The sequence below is a fragment of the Gracilinanus agilis genome, chromosome 2, assembly GCF_016433145.1.
Source record: "Gracilinanus agilis isolate LMUSP501 chromosome 2, AgileGrace, whole genome shotgun sequence".
NCBI classification, from domain to species: Eukaryota; Metazoa; Chordata; class Mammalia; order Didelphimorphia; family Didelphidae; genus Gracilinanus; species Gracilinanus agilis.
Window position 1 is genome coordinate 472,417,133 of NC_058131.1, and position 21,937 is coordinate 472,439,069.

A 21,937-nucleotide genomic window follows, 5' to 3' on the forward strand; every position below is an offset into this window, starting at 1 on the left:
GATAGAAAGAATGGTATTAGGTTTAATATGAATAAGGAAATAAGGAGAAATAAGTTTTAGAAAACTGATGATGAGTTCAGTTTTGGATTTGCTGAATTTGAAAGACCATGCATCCAGGTAATGTTAGATGCCTAATAGGCAGCTGACAATACATGCCTGGAAGTTGGGGAAAAAGACTAGACTAGAAATATCTAGTGATATCTGGTGATAGCTACTGCCTTGAAAATGGGAGAAGATACTAATATCTAACTTTGAAGGTTTGTTTTTATTTATCTTTTGTATACATATAGCTGTATATAGAGATACTTTGGTCATATTAAATTTATTTTAAATTATCACATATACTACAAATAGACTAAAACATTTACATTTTTCAAAGTTATATCTATATCTATGAAGCTCATGATTATATTTTTCATTTGAGGCTGTGGGTGCTTATAGTTCCCCGGCACATTGAAACATCCCTGCTTGCCAAAGATACTCAAGATATGATTTTATTTGATGATGACAGCTTCACCAAAATGCAACGTTTTTATCCCTGGAATTTCACATTTGAAAACTGCAACATTATTTCATTTGTTTTCTGTTTTGTAAAATAATATTTTTTGCAATAATATCAAAAATCAGAGAAGTTATAACCAAGGTTGGTTGTCAAACTTTTTTTCAGCCATAGGAAAATACTCTTTGACAAAAGGAAGGAACAATAACACACTTTACTGTCTGGGTGTCCAGCCTGTGATTTCTTCAGTATAGAGGGCTCAAGGTTGAAGCATTTCCTCTGCTGATGCAGATCTTTAAATGTGTCAGAAGTGAGATTTATACCCATGTCTCTCTGAATCTCAAGGTCAGATCTATGGCCACCACTCCACACTTAACTCAGGGATAAGGAAACACGGTGGAGGGATAATACAGAATTCAATTCATTAGACAGGGGTCACTTCACCTCTCTAAACTCCAGTTGTGTAATCTGCATAATGGGACAATACAATTTTACTCTCTACTTTAACAAGTTGTTTCAAATAAAGTATTTTGGATATATTTGCTGTAATTAAGGGATAAGCACAGTAGTTACAAAATAATTCTCTACCAATTTAATGGTTCTTCATAGTCAGGAACCTAGAAGTTTGAAGAATCTAGTTTTAATGATACTGCAGGGGTAACTTTTTAGCATAAGGATAAGAATGAGACCTGTTATTTCACTGGCATGGAGAATGCCAAGATAAGAACACTTTTTCCTCCACATGGCGCTCTCTGTTGCTTCAAGTCTTTCACAGATGCCTGGAGCACCGTAAGTGACTGCTCAGGGTCACACGGATAGTGTATGGTTATCCACCCAACATGCCATTCTGCCTTCCATTACTCAGGCTGATTTGAAGGAAATAGGCTTCTCTGCTAGGCAAACATTCTGATGGTATCCACTAGTTAGGATATAAAAGAAAAAAAATAGTTCAATATCTCATAATAATTTTTGCTGTTTAAATTAAATGACTTAAAGAAAAACTTGAACAATTAAGAAAAAATTTTATCTTGCTATTTATTAAACTAAATTCTAATCATGAGAGAATAAAGGACAAATCCACTTATTTATCTGTTCAACTGAGAGACATCTCTAAGTGAAAAGAAGTCTCTTTTTTAGTGCCTAAAAACCCAGTTTGTCAGGTAGGTAGCTGAAATGGAGAAAAGAATACTTACACACTAAACCTTTGCCAACATTCAAAACTTTAGTAGTGACAGTTCACCATATTTTAATTGTAGCTTGTAATCTGACTCAATTTGTGTACTAGAGGGATAACCTTTTTACCAAAAATGTCCTTGTGGCAGCAAACTTTGATACTTTGTAATTCTGTTATCTGTGGCAAAGTCACTTATCAGCTCTGAAACTCAGTTTCTTCTTCTGTAAAACAGTGGTTATACTTGTACTTCAGGTTACTATGAAGAAAGTTAAAAGCACTATGGGCATGTGAATTAATACTACTAATACCTCATACTGATATTGAATTTAAAGTTAGAAGAAACTAAATATGATTTAGTCTAACCTCCTCATTTTACAGATAAAGTAACTGAGGCCCAGAAAGGTTAAGGTCTCATAATAAATTAAACCTCTTAAGTTCTCCAGGCAAGTCTCTTAAGACTACAAACTTCAGTGAAGGTACTAAGTCATACAGATAGGGGAAGATCCTCAGGAGTTTTTCCTCTACATTGATGAACTCTCGAGTCCAATAAAAAACAGACAAACATAAAACGACTCACCCTGTTCAGGGCACGCTTAGCAAAATTTGTGGCATATCCTTCAAGAATCACTATTTAATAACATAGGACAGTATAATTAGAGTGTGGGATATACTGGCATCTAAAATTATCTTATAGCTATTAGACATTTAATCAAAGCAAAACTACTCGATCCACTACATCATGTAAAGAAAGAGTTCAGTACATAGGAAACTGATTTTTTAATTTGAGAAGGCTTTATAAAGGGGAAAGTAGCAGTGTACAGTAAAATAACTGAACATTCTTATTTAGCCAATATTATCTAGATTGCTGTAGCAGTAAGTGGAACATATAAGTTTAATATTTAAATTGAAGTTCTTTAAAAAATACAGCAGTTGTTCAAAAATTAAAACAAAAATAATTTTACTTTGATCAAAATAGGTTACCTTTGATCTGTCTTCTGCAGTTGTTGCCTTCTCAAAATGTGCAGCAAGAGCCATAAGCAGCCCCACAAACAAATTGTTTAGGCTAAAAACCTCTGCTGCAATGGACCACTGCCATGTTAGGCGAGAAAATGAAAACACCCCCGCAGCAAGGATTCCTCCAGCATATGAGCCAGAAAGCCTGCAAACACAGATAACATGAAATCTTCTTTCCCAACCAAAAAAAACCCTACTTTATTTTCCATTTTCATATACTGTAGAAGAAGAAATTATGACAGTCACCCACTACCATTCCAAAACATTATATGGTTAATACATTACTTCTTATAATAATTTTTTTTCTACCAGATTTTAATTAGAACAGTCATATATTTGTCTACTGTATAGCAAAAGTAAGACACATGGCTCAGTATATGATGAAGAGAACAGGCTTTCTTCATCAAACAAACTAAAAATCTCTAGTGATTGAATCGTTTTAGAAACCCTGATAAGATACTGCCTATATGAAACAAAACTATGACCTTTTTTGCTTTAATAAGAGGAATGGTGGTGAAATAAACCTAAAAGTGAAATGTGTTAAGCAAAAAATGTGATGAAATGACAAAAAAATTATGAACATTCACTCTAGTTTCTAGCTGAATATCTGAATCTAGATGGGAAAGGAAGTATGGCTAATACCATTTGGAGATAGAAAACTTAGACAAGGAAGACTTTAATTCTTTAATGTTTTCTTCTCAAGAGAGAACTTGTCTACTTGAATGTAAAACACAATGTTAAGAAAAGGAAAAGATTGTGAAAATTTAAAAAACAAAAGAATCAAAATTTGTTCTTAGGCACAAAAAGAAGATCCCTTAATGTTAAAGAGGATCTATATTTTGATCCAAGAATAAATCTGGATTGTAGTGAGTAACTTTGGGAATACTAATAGACCTACATGAAATGAGATCATTATTCTGATTTATGACATGAAACAGCCCACTATGTGAAGACTGGTTCAAGGAAATATGGATATTTAGCCTAGAAAAGACTCCAGGGGGACATGATAGCTGTCTTCAAGCATTTGAAAGGTTGTCATGTGGAAGAGGGATTAGACTTGCTCTATTTAGCCCCAGAGGGCAGAACTAGGAGCTAAGGGTATAAGCTGCCAAGAGACAAATTTAGGCTTGATGGAAGAAAAACTTTCTAACAGAGCTATCTGAAAATTAAATGGGCTGCCTTGGGACTTCATTGGACATTGTCAAGCAATGGCCGGGTAATCACTTTTTGGGGTATATTGTAAAGCGGATTATTTTTCATGTTTGCATTGGTCTAAATGGCAAATGAGATCCTTTCAAATACTAATGTAATACTTCCTCTAAGATACTCTCCTAATTTGCACCCACACTGTGGGTTGGGTCTCAATAGATGACTGCTACTTCCAGGTTCTAGGGTATCCTTTGTTTAGGTACTACAAAAATTATAGCTCCCAAGCACCCATTAGTGTGCTTCCTATTAATAATCATCCAATAGATGCAACAGCTCATAGAAAGGCATTTACTAAAATGACACACAGTTACTATAAAATCTTTTCTCATAGAACTGAAACACACTCTTCTACAATCTTAAGAGTATGATGGTCATGAGACACAAATGTAGGGAACATATTTGGCCATGGCAACTTAAAACTCCAGTACTGCTGAGTCCTCAAAGAGTCCTCAAAGAGTTCCCCCTATATACAGTACTTTTGCAAGACTGACTGTTTGGCTGGGATCTTCTTCACAGAACACATTGTCTCTTGAAAGGCCAGATCTCTTCTACAGCCAGAGATCATCCTCTTGAAGCATTTTCCAGCCTTGAGAGCCTGCCTCTCTATATCTGAGCATTGTCATATCTGAGCACCTGAAGCATGTGTTTCTGTACCCTCAGTTTTAATTTCTCTGGAATTGACTCTCCAACTGCTGGATAAGATGCCTCCTTTTGATTAAGTAGCTCTGGTGCTATTTGGCATGACTGATGGAGGTCATGGAGGGAAGAAAGGTAAAAGAAATTCTTCACTAGGTTCTTTCTCCACTTCTGACTCCAGGCTGGGAATGACCTGATCCTGGAACTACCTTTTAAGGATCACTCAGAAGAGTGGCCATTCAACCATAGGGTTATCCTTTTGAATACTATCTGAGAAAGGTATAAATATCTTCAATCATAAATTAATCAACAATCACCAATTAGCATCTTACATGCAAGGCTCTGTGCCAAAGACACAAGACAAAGAGTGATTATGGCTCCAAAATACATGAATAATTTTAATAAAATGATTGAGCATAGAATGACCACTTCAATCTCAACATATTCAAAATGGAATTTATTATATTTTCCCCCAAAACTCTCTTGTCCCAAATTCTCTATTTCTATTGAAGACACCAATTTTTTTAAATTTTTAAATTTTATAATAAAAGATTTTTCCATGGTTACACAATTCATGTTCTTACTCTTCCCTCAACCCACACCACCTCCCCCAACCCCCGTAGCTGATGCACATTTCCACTGGTTTTTACATGTGTCATCGATCAAGACCTATTTCCATTTTGTTTATAGTTGCACTGGGGTTGTTATTTAGAGTCTACATCTCAAATCATATCCGCAACAACCCATGTGTTCAAGCAGTTGTTTTTCTTCTGTGTTTCTACTGCCATAGTTTTTCCTCTGAATGTGGATAATGTTCTTTTTCATGGGTCTCTCAGAAATGTCCCGAATCACTGCATTGCTGCTAGTACAGGAGTCCATTACATTAGATTTTACCACAGTGTCTCAGAAGACACCAATTTTAACAATAAAAGTTTCACCATTTTGAAGTGATTTTTTTGACCTCCTTTTTACTCTAACATCCTTGTATATGTGATTTAATCCAATTAAATCTATCTCCAGAACATCTTTTCTAGGAATCTCTTTCCCTCCACTCATATAAGATCTACTCTAATTTACACCTGAACTACTGAACTTTTGGTTGAACAAACAGCATAATTTCTCCATCTTTTTTTAACACACACTCTAATCAATAAAAAAAGTCTTAGCACACCCAACAAAATTATATTTACTAGTAAATTATATACTAGTTTATTGTTAAATTATGCACATTATAAATTATATAAAATAGACATTAAAGTATTAAAGATGAAATAAATAGTATTTTAGAAAAAATTTTTATCTAGAGTGCAAAAACATTTTTGCTCTTGAAAGTAATGACAAAAAATATTTCATTACTTTTTTAAAATCTCTGTGTATGTCCTGGGGAGGGAATAGACTTGTAAATAATAATTGTTTATTTATAATTATTCAGCTAATTTGATCACTATAACTAGCCAAATGTGTGGATTTCTGTTTTAAAGATATCATACTTAAATTTCTTACTCTCAAAATTTTAGTTCTGTTTTTGTATGTATGAGAATGAACAAGCAGGCCAATTTGGTTAGACTAAAGAATACAGGAAGGAGATGAATAAAGTAGGAAATTTAGGTTGGGTCCAGGTTGTCAAGGGGTTTAAATATTAAATAGGAAGTTTGTATTTGAACCCAGGGTCAACAGTGGGCCATTGGAGTTTTACCAAGTAGAAGAATGACATTGTCTGCCATTTAAGAAAATCACTTTGGGAGTTATGTGAAAGGTATACTGAAATGAGCAGACTTGAGGCAGGGAGACCAATTAAGTAACTATTTCAATAGATCAGTGGATGAGAGTCTGAACTACTGTATGGTTGCATGAGCAGAAAGAAGGGGACAAATGAAAAAGATGTAGGTATAAAAATGACAATATGTGGCAAACTGCTTGAATACATAATAGGGTAAAAGAAAGTGAACAACTGAGTTTGATAACAGGATATTGAACCTTGGTAACTAAGAATGGTGATGTCTTCAATAGAAGTAAGTTGGGAAAAAGGATAGATTTGGGGGGAAAATAATGATATCTATGATATAGATTATAAACCATATACTTGTTCATCCTATACAATTAGCTCTGTCCCACTCAAAATAAAGAGAAGTGGCAGACCAGTTACTGCCCTAGAATGCAGAACAGGTAGTATATTAGGGACAGGAAGTGAGTATATCAAGAGAGAATTTCTCAGTGATGCCTCTATAGATGTCTAGATTGGAGTTAGAGCAAAAGCCCACTGAGATGCTAATATTCAGATAGCTGCTGGAGGTGGAGTGGGAAAATATTGGGACTATACTGGGAAGAGGGTATGTATAGTTGTGAAGGAGACAAATCTCACAATTGGCTATTATGGAAAAATGGGCTGTGAACCCATCTTCTGACCCATAGCCCTTTCGAGATCATACTATTTTCTTCTCCACCCCAATATGATCCCAACAGTCCTTATTGTGGGGACCACAAACCTAATTGGCCTGTCGGTCCCCTATTTTTCTATCCTTCATTCTGACCTATACACAGTGGCTAAATAGATATTTCTAAAACAGAGATGTGACCACATTGATTCCTTACTCAAAAATCTTCAGTGGCAACCTATTGTTCTAGACTGTGATTTGGCACCTGCTTTTGCAGGTATTATATATAGTTCATATCTCCTCATTAGCTATGGCTACTTAAGAAATGGAAAAGAAAGTTCTTGCCACCAGTGTCACTGGATTGTCAAATGGTTTAGCATGAGAAACAGATATAGGGGGCAGCTGGGTAGCTCAGTGGACTAAGAGCCAGGCCTAGAGACAGGAGGTCCTACATTCAAATCTGGCCTCAGACACTTCCCAGCTGTGTGACCCTGGGTAAGTCACTTGACCCCCATTGCCTACCCTTACCACTCTTCTGCCTTGGAGCCAATACACAGTATTGACTCCAAGACCGAAGGTAAGGGTTTAAAAAAAAGAAAGAAAGAAATAGATATAGTTTTTCTAGAAGAGATGAAATTAAAGACAATCCAAAGACATTTGCTTTGCCATTTGCAGTCTAAAGACCATAGTACCTTTCCAAATGACTTTAGGCTAAAACTTTTTATATATGCTGTTTTCTCCATTAGAATGTGAGTTTCTTAAAGGTAAGGACTGTTTCTACTTTTCTATTTGTACCCCAAATGCTTTGTAAATATTAAGCATGTAATAAATCTATTCACTTATTATTTTTTGTCACCTCTGCTTGTTCTCTAAATACAATATTTATATTAAAATGATTGGATTAGATGACTTCTGAGGACCTTTCTGGCCCTGGAATTCATCTCATCTCTGCTTTTTGGGAGTCCATTGGGATGCATTCTCAATATAGCTCACATGTTACCTTAAATACAAAGCCCTTCCTGATCTTCCTAGTTCTGAGTATTCTCTTCCTCTTGAAATTGTTTTATATATACTTGGGTTTCTTATCATTATTATAAATATGATATTAGAAAATAAGTATTTTTTTTTTAGTTTAAAGATTAGAAGTAGAGAAGCCGGCTTGAGGAAGAATTGGAGTTTCAAATAGAACTGAGAGAGAGTGTTAATTTAAATTGTGGCAGTTATAATCGTTATTTCTATAACAGTTACTCTCTCTGGGTGTGGCATGCCAGGAATGGGCTTCTGACAGTCGCAGGGTCTTTCTCTCTCAGGGCTAGAGAAGGTAACATCTTTGTCTCTCTCTGTCTCTGGGTGAAAAGACTTGAAGGAGTGGAGTGTTTTCTTTTCCAACTTGGGAAACACTATTCATTTATCTGGTACTGATTATAGATTGGTTAAACTCTGAAAAGACCAAACAAAACCTGGTCTTTGGTTTGGACACTGAGTCTGTTAAGGCTCAGAGTCCTAACCTGATTCTTGTGGAGACTCAACCAGCTAGCCTTAGTTATCTTTATAACTTAAAGGCGAAGCTAAGAGTTACAGTGGTTAGGTTTATTTAGAATAGTATAAATTTGGTTGGATCAGGGAGGATTAGTGTAGCCTATGAACCACAGGAGAAGCGGTTCCTTGTGGACACTAGTATTAAGGAAGGACATGAAAATTTTTGTAGAAAGTGGAATTTGTGGCTGAGTCTTAAGAGAAGCCAGGGAACCCTTCCCTAAGCCTTGGCCACTGGTAGAAGTTTGGGCAAGCCACCACTGGCTTGCTGCCCATTCTCCTGGCTGGTTCCAGCCCCTAAATCAGGTCCCATAGAGTTACTAAGTTGCTAATGTCAGACCATCAGGGAGATACCTGGGAATTTAGACCAGCTGAATAAAGTTACCCTCAGCTGCAGCTTATTCTATGACAGTGATAGCAAACCTTTTAGAGACCTGAGTGCCCGTTCAAACAATAACTCTCATACTGCATGTGAGCTGCCTGCCTTACTACAGACAGGGGAGGGAGAAAAGCGCTCCCATTGGGCTGCTGAGCAGAGGGATGGGTGATGTGAGAAATGTCTTCTGGTGAGCATGGAAAGGGGGAAGGCAGCGGCTCCCTCTGGCATGTGTACCATAGGTCCACCAATATGTTACTAAATCTTCACCAAGAGCTTATTACAATTCCTTTTCCTTGCCTGCAGTACAGACAGGGATAAACCCTGGCCAACTTCTAGTATGGCCTGAAGGTTTTACCCTCATCTATGCTGTAGGCCAGTAATACCAACAGATTAACCTCCAACAGTGGCTACCTGTTCTCAGGGAACCTGAGAGTTATTCTACATCTACTGCCCCCCATCCCTATCCTTCAGAACTCCAATCCTTCTCAGCTAAATCAATCAATCAGTAAATACTTATTATCAATATTGATTAGATGCAACTGTCAGAACGTATTTGAAGCAGCCTGAAACCAAGTTATTTCAGGTAGGGGAGGAAAAGTTCCAGTTAAAATGAAAGAGATTTAAAATTAATGATAGCTAAATTACAGAAGAAGAGGCTGTTCCTTGCTCTTCTCTTCCCTCAGATCTGGCTAGGTCTGGGTTCTTTGGGAAACTGAATGCTTGTGAAGTTCAAAGGAAACTCGGCTACAATAAATACTCACAGTGCCTGTAACTGGCTCTCCTCACTGTGCTACACACCACTCCCTCCACCTCAGGGAAACTGAGATAGATCACAAGAAGGCTGGGGACAAAGGAAGGGGGGAAAAAGTAACCATGGATATAGTGCCTACTATGTGTCATGCACAATGCAAAGCGTTTTTACAAATGTTTTTTCATTTGCTCTTCACAACTCTGTGAGGTACAAATTTTAGAGTTGGGGAAACAGACAAAGAGAGATTTAGTAACTTTCCCAGGGTCATATAACTAGGAGGCTGGATTTAAACTCAGAACTTCATGACTCCAGGTCCAGCACATTATTCACTGTTTCACTAGTTGCCCAAGGCCTTTAAAGACCAATGGCAACTGCCTAACAGTATTTAACTTACAAAAATTAAATTAGTCCTAGTGACAAAAGGAGATAGGCTGACAATTCACTTTAAGAAAAGTATTTGCTAGTGACAAGTAATAATTTAACTTGGGGAAATAGTAAAAACTACTAGTTTATTTTGTTGGTAAACTTGTATACCTTAAAAATAGTGGACTATAATATATTGACCAATGTAAATGAATTTTTGGATTATTTAAAATCTTTGTATTGGATTTCCAAAGTTTTATAAATTAAATTATAGCTTATAGAAATGGATTTCTGTGTTGCACAATGATTTAGAAAACCACAAATGAACATTACTTATGTTTAATTGTATTTTTAGTTATTTTATGAAAGATTCAACAATTACATTTTAATTTGGTTCAGGTCACATTGAAGTCTCCATACCACACAAGTAAAAAGTGCCCATGATAAAAACAAATTAAATTAAAATTAAAGTCTCCATATGTATATTACTTTAAGAATAAGAATCAAGACATGCATATGCATGTTTGCAAAATAAATGTTTAATAAATGTTTAATAAATCACTATGACCCAAGAGTTGATCCATTGTCAAAAGAATTCTTAACTACTTTAGTTTATTCCTTTAAAAATATTTCACAGGGGCAGCTGGGTAACTCAGTGGATTGAGAGTCAGGCCTAGAGATGGGAGGTCCTAGGTTCAAATCCGACTTCAGACACTTCCCAGCTGTGTGACCCTGGGCAAGTCACTTGACTACCCTTACCACTCTTCTACCTAGTAGCCAATACACAGAAGTTAAGGGTTTAAAAAATTTTTTTTAAATTAAAAAAATTTCACAAATGGATTTGAACTTGAAGAAATTAAGATAAAATGAATGAATATAGTGAATCTAGAATAACACTTTTCTGATGTGTTAAATAAAGCTATGTTAATTCTTTAATTAGAACATGCCTAAGAGCTGAATGCTAACCTTTGTATATGAAGATGACACTGTTGACTCATTATCTGTAAACTAAGAACTATAAAATATCAGCATAGTAATCTAGAAGCATTGCCCTGAAGTAACCACAATAACTAAGTCCAATTCCCTTAGTGCCCACTGAGTGATATGTAGCTGTAAGTCTGCTAGTGAGATTTTTTGTTGGCCAAGGAACAAACCAAATTTGTGACCTTGGCCTCATTACATTATGCTGGAAAGATACTACCTTTGCTTTTAATTACCTTTTTTGTAAGCTTATTGTAGGAATCTTTGATTGTAAGGCAATTTTGACATAATAATAATAAAAAGGGTTTTGTTATTATTTTTTTTTTCAAATTTCAGTGAAGGGAAAGATGGAAGATAAAGTATTTATTAATTTAAAAACATTAAAATAAATAAAATGAACTATATCTTAATTGGAAAATGACTAGTAGCCAAAGTGCTAGTATTATCCAAAACAGCTGTAACCAGTTACTGTTAACCAGTAACGGTAAAGGTTAAAATCAATATTAAATTAGAAAAAAAGTAAACATAAGGAAGCAAAGCACACAGTTTTACTAGCTTCAACCCAAACTATTCAAATAAGTCATCAGTGCTGAAGAATGGGAAATGGAAAAGGTAACTACATTAATCCTGATTATCACAATTTCTTATAAAATTTAAGTGATATAAAGCATGAACTACAAAAGATATGAAGAATCTAAATCTCCTTGCCAAGCAGAGAAAATGGCAACCAAAGAGAATTCTGATTTAGAATACAAACCTATTTGTAAAAAAAATATTATGAAAATGTCAGATTATAAGCAGTCTTTATAAATCTGTAAAAAATTGCACAAGTGTAATAAACAAGTACTGAAATTAGAGGAAGAGATTCAAACTAAGCCACATCATCCTTCCCCAAAATTAATAGATAAATTTCAAAAGGAGCAACAATAACATAGAAAATGGAGCAAATTTATTCTCATATATCTAACTATATTTCCATCATCAAAGAGTAGAATAAAAAAATTTGGACTTTAAAATTTCAGTTTCTGATTATGATGTAGAAAAGGAACTTAAGATAAATTTGGATAAGATTAACGGGACCATGTAAAGTAAATTTTAAAGAAATATATTCTTGAAAGCTCTGAGTTTTATAGCATGGCTCAAAGAGGAGTAAACACCACTTACTCTCTTTCATCATGGGTTTAAAAAAATGGGACAGGGGCAGCTGGGTAGCTCAGTGAATTGAGAGCCAGATCAAGAGACGGGAGGTCCTAGGTTCAAATCTGGCCTCAGACACTTCCCAGCTGTGTGACCCTGGGCAAGTCACTTGACCCCCATTGCCTACCCTTACCATTCTTCTGCTTTGAAGCAGTACACAGTATTGACTCCAAGACCGAAGGTAAGAGTTTAAAAAGTGGGACAATGTTTGCTTCTATTATTACAATAGATTTGTGATCTCATCAATATAGATGCTCCCTCTAATAATACAGATTGCCACAGACAATGATTTGTCAACCTGTACTGCTTTTAGCTGCCATGTCCACCTATAAATTTTCTTTAGGAGTCCACCCAGTGTGGTCTTCCTTTAGGACCCTGGATACTATGGGCTCCTGGAGCCCAAGGACTGTCCATCAGTTATCACTTGCTTTCTCTACATGCTTGCATTTCACCTTTTCTGATCTTATATCCTCTGATGATAATATTTTTCATAATCTTTTTCCGGAGAAGTGTTCTTCATTTTCAATATGTTATAGGTTATTCATGCTCAGACTATTTATTTAGTTAACTACTGATTTCCCTTTGAATAACTTGCAACTTTTAATTCTCTCTTAACCATTTTATGTCACAGACTTCCAGCAGTCTTGTGAAGTCCATGGACCCCTTCCAAAATAATATTTCCAAATTGAATAAAATAACTAGGATAGCAAAGGAAACCAATTATACTGAAATAGTTATCAAAGCATTTTAAAAAACAAGTTCAAAGATCTCAGGTTAAGAACCAATGCTATAGAGACTGTTGGTACACATACTTTGCAGCCATAAAGCATCATTGAAAGAATATTGATAGTAAAAAAGATGGGCCCTTTTTTCAGGGAGATGTTATGGGTTATTAAAAGCATTATTTATTCTTGTTAAGTTGTATCAGTTGTGTCTGATCCTTTGTGATCCCCCCAACCCACTTGGGGTTTTCTTGGCAAAGATATCAGAGTGGTTTGCCATTTCCTTTTCTAGCTCCTTTTATAGATAAAGAAACTGAAACAAACAAGGTTAAGTGGCTTAAGCAGGGTCACATAGCTAGGGTCTAAGGTCAGATTTGAACTTGGGAAGATGAGTTTTTCTGACTCTAGAACTAGTGCTTTATCCATTGTACCACCTAGCTGTCCTTAAAAGAATCATGCAATCTATTCCATCCTGGGAAAAATTCAATGTCAATCTAAAATAGAAATACTGATGGATTAATACTGCACATCCTAGTAGAGACAATAGATATTTTTCAACTCCCTGTCTACATGGATAATGAGGTCTAACAGTTAAGAGGTTATTGTTCTCATTTAGGAAGCTTTGAAATATTTATGGTTTAATGCTATAAGCAAAATGTCATCCACAAAGGGAAGCACCAGGAGACCCCCTTTTTCTTCCATTTGGATGTCCTTTATGAAAGAAGCAAACAAGTGTAACAAGCACAATAATCATATGGCCATTCAACAAGGTAATTTCTGTTGTAATCTTTCAAGAAATCTTGTATAATTTGAATAAACATACAATGAAAATATGTTGTTAGATGCCTTTATGTGTCTTTGGAGCTTTTCAATATTTGACAAAGATCTATGAAATTGATGTACTGAATTTTTTATCTTTTAGTTAATTGTGAAATTTCAAAGAAGTCTGTTAATCAAGTAGTTTAATTAACTAAATAAATCCCAACCCTTTCTTATATGTTCACTAAGGACTCTTTATATGTGCAAATGATGTTATAAAAGTTTTGTAGAGATGTAAAATTAAGTAGGCATATGAATTGATAGTAACTAATGTTTGGGGAACTGACTTTTTCAGAAATAAGATTTTTATAATTTCTTGCTATCATTTAGTACTCTCGTTTCTTTCAGATACCTAGAGATATAGTCTTTCAACACTTCAAAACTACATCCTTTCAACTATATGCCACCTCTGTATAGACTTGGTCTTGCTCTGTAAGACCTTCACCTTCTTTATATATTTTTTTGGTATCTTTTCAACTGCAATGGCACATGAAGGCCTGGGATTTAAGGGACCAAAAGTGATGGCTCCCCTGTCAATGGGGAAAGCCATTTGTTATAAACGATATACAAAATCATTTGCTATAATAATCTTCCATTTTCATTTATTGCTCTACTTCCTTGCAGTTTCACTCTAAATGTTCTTTGCACAATCTGGCCTGGTTTCTCATTAAGCTTTCTGCAAATCTGCTTTTCCTTTCACTGCTTCTTGTTGTTTTAAGAAGCAAACTATTCATATTGTAAGCTGAAGTTGCCCTTAGTTGCTGTATTTCACTTCCTGGCAAAATGGTGTCATGTTTACTAGGAGGGTGACTTGTAACTTATTGATTTCCTCACTGTCATGGCTATATTAAATTTCCTTAGAAAATGGTGGCAACATATGCATTATAATGCTTAGTTTAAAAAATAATTTTACCTCCATTTCTCATTATTAAAAGCTTGTTAAAATAGGTCGGCTAAATTTTAGTTGTACATCATATTATTTTTATATCTTTTCTTAATTTGGAATCCATGTTGGGTCTTGCTCTAATAATCTGATGTTCTGATGTACAAGACAGTTGGTTTGAAAATGATATATAAAACCCACTTCATTTTTATGGAGTCACTTGGTACTCACCATGACTAACACTCCTTAAAGGAAGTATGATAATAAAAGAGTGAGGTTTCTGTGTGGACTAACATTTTTTCTCTTAACATTCCTAAGTTACATTTTCCACCATAATTTCCCCCCTTTGGCTATTCTCCTCTAGGCTAGAGTTGTCAAATGGAGCCTTGCCCACAAATCTCCAGATTGCATCTGAGTCTGAATTAAAATGTAATTGGGAAATATTTACAAAATAAATAAAAATGCAATAAATACAGATAAAATTACATTTTTTAAATTAAGGTCAATATGCAGCACAAGGATTCAGATTAGTGGCTCCTATTTCCATTTGATTTTGACATCACTAATCTAGGCCAGCTTTTGCACTGAAGTAAAAAATTATCAATAATTAAAATCATAATATTGACAGTAGCTCATATTTCCATAATTTTCTAAGGCTCATACAATAATTCACATAACCTAATTTGATCCCCATGACCATGCAGTGAGAAAATTATAGACATTAATGTCCCTATTTTACAAATAAGGAAACTGAGAATGAGTGGGGTTAAGCATTTTGTCAATGGTCACACTAAGGCAATATTTGAACTGAGGGTCTCCTTGACTCCAAATACTCATACCTGGCTGCTTTCCATATTAAAATATATGTTGATTTAATTTGGAGGGTCATACTGAATTCTCTGTAGAATTTTTCTCCTACTTTATCCTTTGTAACAGATTTTTGGGAGCATGACCCAGAATAATTTTTTTACAAATATTTATATGAATACAAAATGACAAGATGAGCACACTTTATATGAACTGTTTCCTGGTGACTTTGTTCACCCACACAAAAAACCATCTTTGTTGATTCCTTTATTTGCCTCCCTCAGAACACTTGAGAGTCATCCTCTAACTCAGCTATAACTTTCTTTTGTCTTTTAGTTTCATTTACAGCAAGAATGTTAAAATTGCTATGATTAAGTTACTACTAAAGTATGATTACTTTCTGTTCACTGGACTTAAGAGATTCAACAATAATATTAATGTTTATAGACTGACTAGATTTTTCACACTGCTTCCTTTTCTGTCATTGTCACTTGAAAGTTAAAAGTAGGCTAGGAATACAAGATGTAAGGCCATTTCATATTTTAGTTTCATGGATTGCCTCAGTAAAAGTTTCAACACCTTATGGCCAGCCTGATAGTGATAAGTTTCTCCATATTTAGCTACCTTCGACAGAAGACACAGTCTGTCAGTGGGATCATATTCAAAACTTTTCTAGCTGGTAGAAACTGCCAGAGCTTCAACCCTACAGGCACAGACTTTGAGAACCCACAGTAACATTACCATACCACGATGAAGCATCAGAATGCAAGTTTGGGACCTAAAAAAAGGCAATTGAGAAGAGATTAACAAATGTTAACCCTTCTGGACATTTTCTCATGTTTATAAAATTTTTATAAGAACAATCTATTATATGTCAAAAGAATCATTGATGAGAATATGAGAATGGAATTGAAAGACTTTTTCAAATGACTGTCTGCAGCAGACAACAACTATAGAGTCATACAACTGACTGAAGGACACAAAGAACACAAGATTTCACTGTTTTCGTTTGTTGCTCTACAAGTGAGCATTTGACTCAGTTGAAAAAAAACACAAGCTTATAGAATCTTTTCTAACAAGCAATCACACACACACACATAATTGGTAAGATTATACAAGATTCTTTATTAAATGCACACACTGAGATAACATGATAATTTGAGCAGCTTAATGGTGCAGCAGAGTTCTAATTCTGCCTCAGACACATTAGTTATGCACCTTTGGTGAAATTACCTACCCATTGTTTCTTAATTTCCTCATGTATAAAATAGATGTAACACCTACCTTACAGGGTAGTTGTGAGGACAAAATGAAATAATATGCAAAGTTCATTCATTCAATAATCATTTATTAAATGCCTTCTCTGTGCTAGGCATTGGGCTGAGTGTTGGAGATATAAAAAGAGGCAAAAGTCAGTTCCTTTGCTTTAAGGAGCTCACAATCTAACAAAGGAGATGACATGCAAACAAACATATGCAAAGCAAGCTATATACAGGATAGACAGGAAATAACTAACAGATGGAAGGCACTGGCATTAAAGGAGGTTAGGAAAGACTTCCTGTAGAAAATGGAATTTTAGTTGGGTCATAAAGAAAGCCAGGAAAGTCAGAGCAGAGGAGGATGAACATTTCAGGCATGGGGAACAGCCAGAGAAAATGCCTGCAGCCAAGAGATGGGAGTGACCAATTCATGGAGCAGTCAGGAGTCAAATGTCATTGGATCAAAGAGTAAAGCGTAAAGACCGGAAATGTAGGAGGGGGCTAGGTTACAAAAGACGTGGGACACTAAACAGAACATTTTGTACTTGTTCCTGGAAGTAAAAGGAAGTTCAGTCATTTTTAGTCATGACTAACTTTATAACCTCATCTGCAGTTTTCTTGGCAAAGATACTGGAGTGATTTGCCATTTCCTTCTTCAGTTCATTTTACAGATGAGGTTACTGAAGCAAAACAAAGTTAAGTGACTTGACCAGGGTCACACAGCTAGTAAGTGTTTGAGAACAGATTTGAAACCCAAAGATAAGCCTTCCTGACTCCAAATGGGCCCAACACTCTATCCACTCTGCCACTTAACTGCCCTAACAGGAAGCTAGTGACTCAATAGAGGATGGATTTGAAATGGGAAAAGACTTAAGGAAGACAGACCCATCAACAGGTTATTGTAGTAATGAAGGCATGAAGTAATGGGATTTTGCACTAACCTGGTGACAATGTCAGAGGACAGACAGAGGTTTATTCAAGAGATGTTGCAAAGGGAAAATATGAGGGGTGGGAGAAAGTGAAGAATCCAGGATGACTATTAGGTTGCAAGCCTGAAGGACTAGGAGGATGACGTTACTCTACAATAATAGGGAAGGCAAGAGATGGTAATTTAATCCATAGAAGCTTTTGAGATCACCAAGAATATAGAAATTTTATAGAGGGAGAAGGCCCAGAATAGAAACTTGAAGGATGCTTATGGTTAGAAGGCATGATCTAGAAGAGGATCTTGCAAAGGAGACAGAGAAGGGGACATTAAATAGGTAGGATGAAAACCAGGAGAAAATGGTGTCCTGAAAACCTAGAGAGAAGAGAACTACCAAGGAGGAAAGAGTGATCAACAGTGACAAAGACCAGAGATAAATCTAAGAATAAGGACTGAGAAAAGGCCACTGAATTTGACAACTAAAAGATCATTAGTAACTTTGGAGAGAGAAATTTAAGTAGAATGTTAAGGTCAGAAGCCAGCTTGTAGGGGATTAAAAAGAGAGTGACATGAGAGAAAATAGAATGAGAGATTTGTTGTAGATGGTTTTTAGAAAGGTTTAGCTACAAAAGAAGAGAAATAGGACAGTAATTAGTAGGGATGGAAGAATCAAGCAAGTTTTTTTCAGGGTGGGCGGGACATAGGCATGTGGGTAGGGAGAAGAGAAGGAGAAGGAGAGGGAGAGGGAGAAAGGGAAAGAGGGAGACAGAAAGAGAGACAGAGAGAGAGAAACAAAGAGTGAAAATAGTAATTTAAAAATAGCAATAGAGTGGAGATGACAAAGCAAGCAATCTGTTGGAAGAGATGAAAAGGAATGGATCACCTTAACACAGAGCAGGATTATCCATGGTAAGGAGTAAGGCCACTTCATCATGTGAGATGAAGGAAGATATAGACAGGAGAAGATGAGGAAGGGAGAAGAGATAAAAACCAGGAGTTCATGGTGATGGCCTCCATTTTTTCTGTAAAATATGAGACAAGGTTCTCAGCTGAGAGAGTTGGGGAGGGGGGGAAATGAGAGATTTGAGGATGGATGAAAAGGTTTGGAAAAGTTGTTGTAGAGAGTGGGATAGTGAGTTGATAAAGGAGGCATAGTAGGATTGCTTAGTAGCAGTGAGGACCTGGTTTAGGTTATGTAATATTTGTAGTAGACACAGTCAGAATGGCCATGTGATTTTCTCTACCTTCAGTCGGCAGGTGTGTGATAGACCAGTGCACAGGGAAAGGAAGTGACATGGAGAAAGAGAACTAAAAAAATACTCATCTCCTCTATGGTCTCATTTTTTATAAAAGTCACACCTATCCCATCTCAGGAACCAATCAAAGTCTCTTTAATCTGGACCCATAACCCTTAGTGCCATGTCATGCTCCTAGGGCTGGCTCAGATGAGCAGAAAGTTCATGACTCTGGAAGGGAGGAGTTCCCTTTACACACAGCAAACCTTAAAGTACTATATAAATATTGGCTATTATTGCTGATATTACTGTTTAATGACTCTCATTATTAATGAGAAACAAAAATCTTAAAAGGAGATGTAAATTTGCCTAAGGTGCTGACTATGGTCATGGAAAACCTCTATGGCAGACTCCTAATGGAAGAGGGATTCATTACAGATGGTAAGGTACTTACTCTAGATGATTCTGTTTTGCAAGAATATCATCAGAATTGCACTGAACCCAGGAACATTACAGCACCTCCTCAATGAGATACATGATTACTCAAAAGGGATAAAGCTAATAAACCTTATAGGAAAAACTAAATGAATTAAAAATGTCTATTGTCCAGATGGACAATGAATTAGGCATAAAACTAAATAAGAGGAAGAAAGAAGAATTGTTTTGGCAAATTCTGTAGTGTTTATAAAGTTCCCAAGCAATTTCCTAATAAAAAGACCTATCCTGAAAAAAAAAACCTGAAACATCACAGTCCCCAAAGAATAGGGTGATTCAAAAGGGAGAAGTATAGTGGGAGCAAGTAGGCGCAGCAGTATCCAATCAAAAATGTTTGTATATCAACTAATGTTGGGAATATTAATTCAGGAAATATGTTTGGGAGGAAAAAGAACAGTCAGCTAGATAGTGAGAGCAAATATTAACAGAACAAAATGTTACACACCCTATTCTAATAGGGCTTCCAGTACAATGGGGGGGACAATCTATCAGAAAACATGGACAAAATCATATAGGTTAAATAGTATAGATGGATTATGATCTGTGCCAATGGAGGAAATACTGATATCAAGGTGATCAGAATTTTTAAAGTAGTAATATCAAACTTAAATAAAAATAGGGCCACTAAAACATATGCAAGGACATGTGAGGGTCTTATATTGACTTAGAAACCCACATATTAACATTACCTGTTTTCTACTGTATTTCAATTATTTTATAAAATATTTCCCAAATACATTTTAAGCTATGAGGTGCCACGATTTGCCTTAAAAATACAGTGGTAAGAAAGGTATTATAACACCACTAAGAGTACTAGAGAGTACTAAAAAAAAGTAATAAATATGGAAGGCATATATAAAATGAAGGCAAAAAACCAGAATGGTGTAATACATTAACAACTATACATTTTAAAAATATACTCTTGCCTACTCAATAAGATCAGAAGGGAATTTAGAAGGAAATACATTGCTATGATTTGTATTTAAGCATATTGTTCATTATAAATACTTTTAAAAGATATAAGAAGAAACTTTACACATTTTGTATACACTTACTAGTGGTATGGCAAATCACAGACTCTCAGAATCTCCATTTTCTTATGTGTAAAAAGGAAATGATAAACTACCTTCCTAACAGAATTATTGCAAGGAAAATGTTTTGTAAATCCCCAATACTAGAATAATCATTTCATAATTATTATGATTATAAAAATTTATGGGGGTCTTGAAGTCAAAAATACCTGGGTTTTAGGTCCTGTCTGTGGACCTAAGCAAGTCATTTATCTTATTAGCACCTCCAGACAACTTTTTATGACTATATATTATATATGAACTGCCAATTGAAAATAGTTTCCACATTGAGTTTTTCCATTAATAAAATTATTGCTGACAAGTAACTAAATAAAAATTATATCACAAATATTTAGACATGACTTCAATTGGCCATGAAAGTAGCAGCAATGATAGGGGACAGAAACCAGAAGACTGTCAGATCAAAGCAGAAAGCCAGCAAAAAAGGGACAGAAGAGTGGTAAGGGTGGTAGTTGTGGAGAATTCAAACACTTGCATGATATCTAAAAGGTGTCAGTATACTTGCTATATATATATGTTAATGTATTATAATATTATATTAATTGAAATTAATAATTATATTTAATTATAATTTGTTATATATAATTTTATATTTATTATATAATTATAATGAATAATAATAATAAAATCCATCAGTTAAGGGTGGTAGTAAGTATAGTTTTTTTTAACAAAGCACAAAGTAAAACTGTACCATACCTTTATAGTAAGGTTTATACTAAATATATTATAGAATATATATGTACATATATATGTACAGATTATAATCTTTTAGTGAATAGCAAAGAGTAGAAATAGATATAAGAAAGCTTTTTAAAATTTAAGAGAGAAAATGGAAATCCTTATACAATTTGAAAAGATCAGGGAAAGGAAAATTTTTCTGAAAGCTGGTTTTGGAGTCAGAGGACCTCTTTAATATATCAGCTCCATTACTTACTATTAATGTGACCATAGGAAAGTCAGTTGACTTTCTTGCCTCAGTTTGCTCACTGGAAATAAGAAGGGTGTACTGGATGGTATCTATAATCCTTCCAACTACCTTGTAGTCAAGCAAAGTTCAGAGTACATAGCTATTAAAATTATTTGCAAATTCTGAGAAATCTAAAATTATGTTATAATAGTATACAAAGCATCCAATCATAATCTTTGGGTTGTTCCCAATTCATTTGGGAATTGATTGAGAAAAAGGATGGCTCTTTATTGCCAAATGTTTACTAAAAATGGTAAAATATTTATAAATAATTATAGCAATACAGATAAGTATAATATTTTATAAATAATTATAGACTGAGTTATATAAAGTTTGGAGAAATTTATTTTGATATTTAAAATTATACAAAGTATCAAATAAGGATTGTGAATAGATGCCGATTAAGGAAACTCTCCCTATCAGTGGCAGTCAGCACCTTCTGTGTGAAGGGAATCCTCTCCTAGGATCACGCATGGGATATTGTCCTGCCTGCGTCCCTGCATTCCTGGAGCTATGTCACTAACATCACCTAGGCTGGTCACTTAGTTAAGTCACCTAGCATATATTATAGGACTCTGAACCCGATTCAGACATGACTCTGAATTTGAACCGGATATGAA

The 21,937-nt window shown here is 35.2% G+C and overlaps 1 protein-coding gene across 1 annotated transcript in view; it reads right to left on the reverse strand.

The window, feature by feature from the left end:
* Positions 1–21,937, reverse strand: part of TMEM260 (transmembrane protein 260) — a 91,526-nt gene that overhangs the window by 27,037 nt on the left and 42,552 nt on the right. Inside the window, exon 4 of the mRNA XM_044662049.1 lies at positions 2,655–2,832. Coding sequence (XP_044517984.1) covers positions 2,655–2,832 — 178 coding nt within the window. The remainder of the gene's footprint in view (positions 1–2,654; positions 2,833–21,937) is intronic.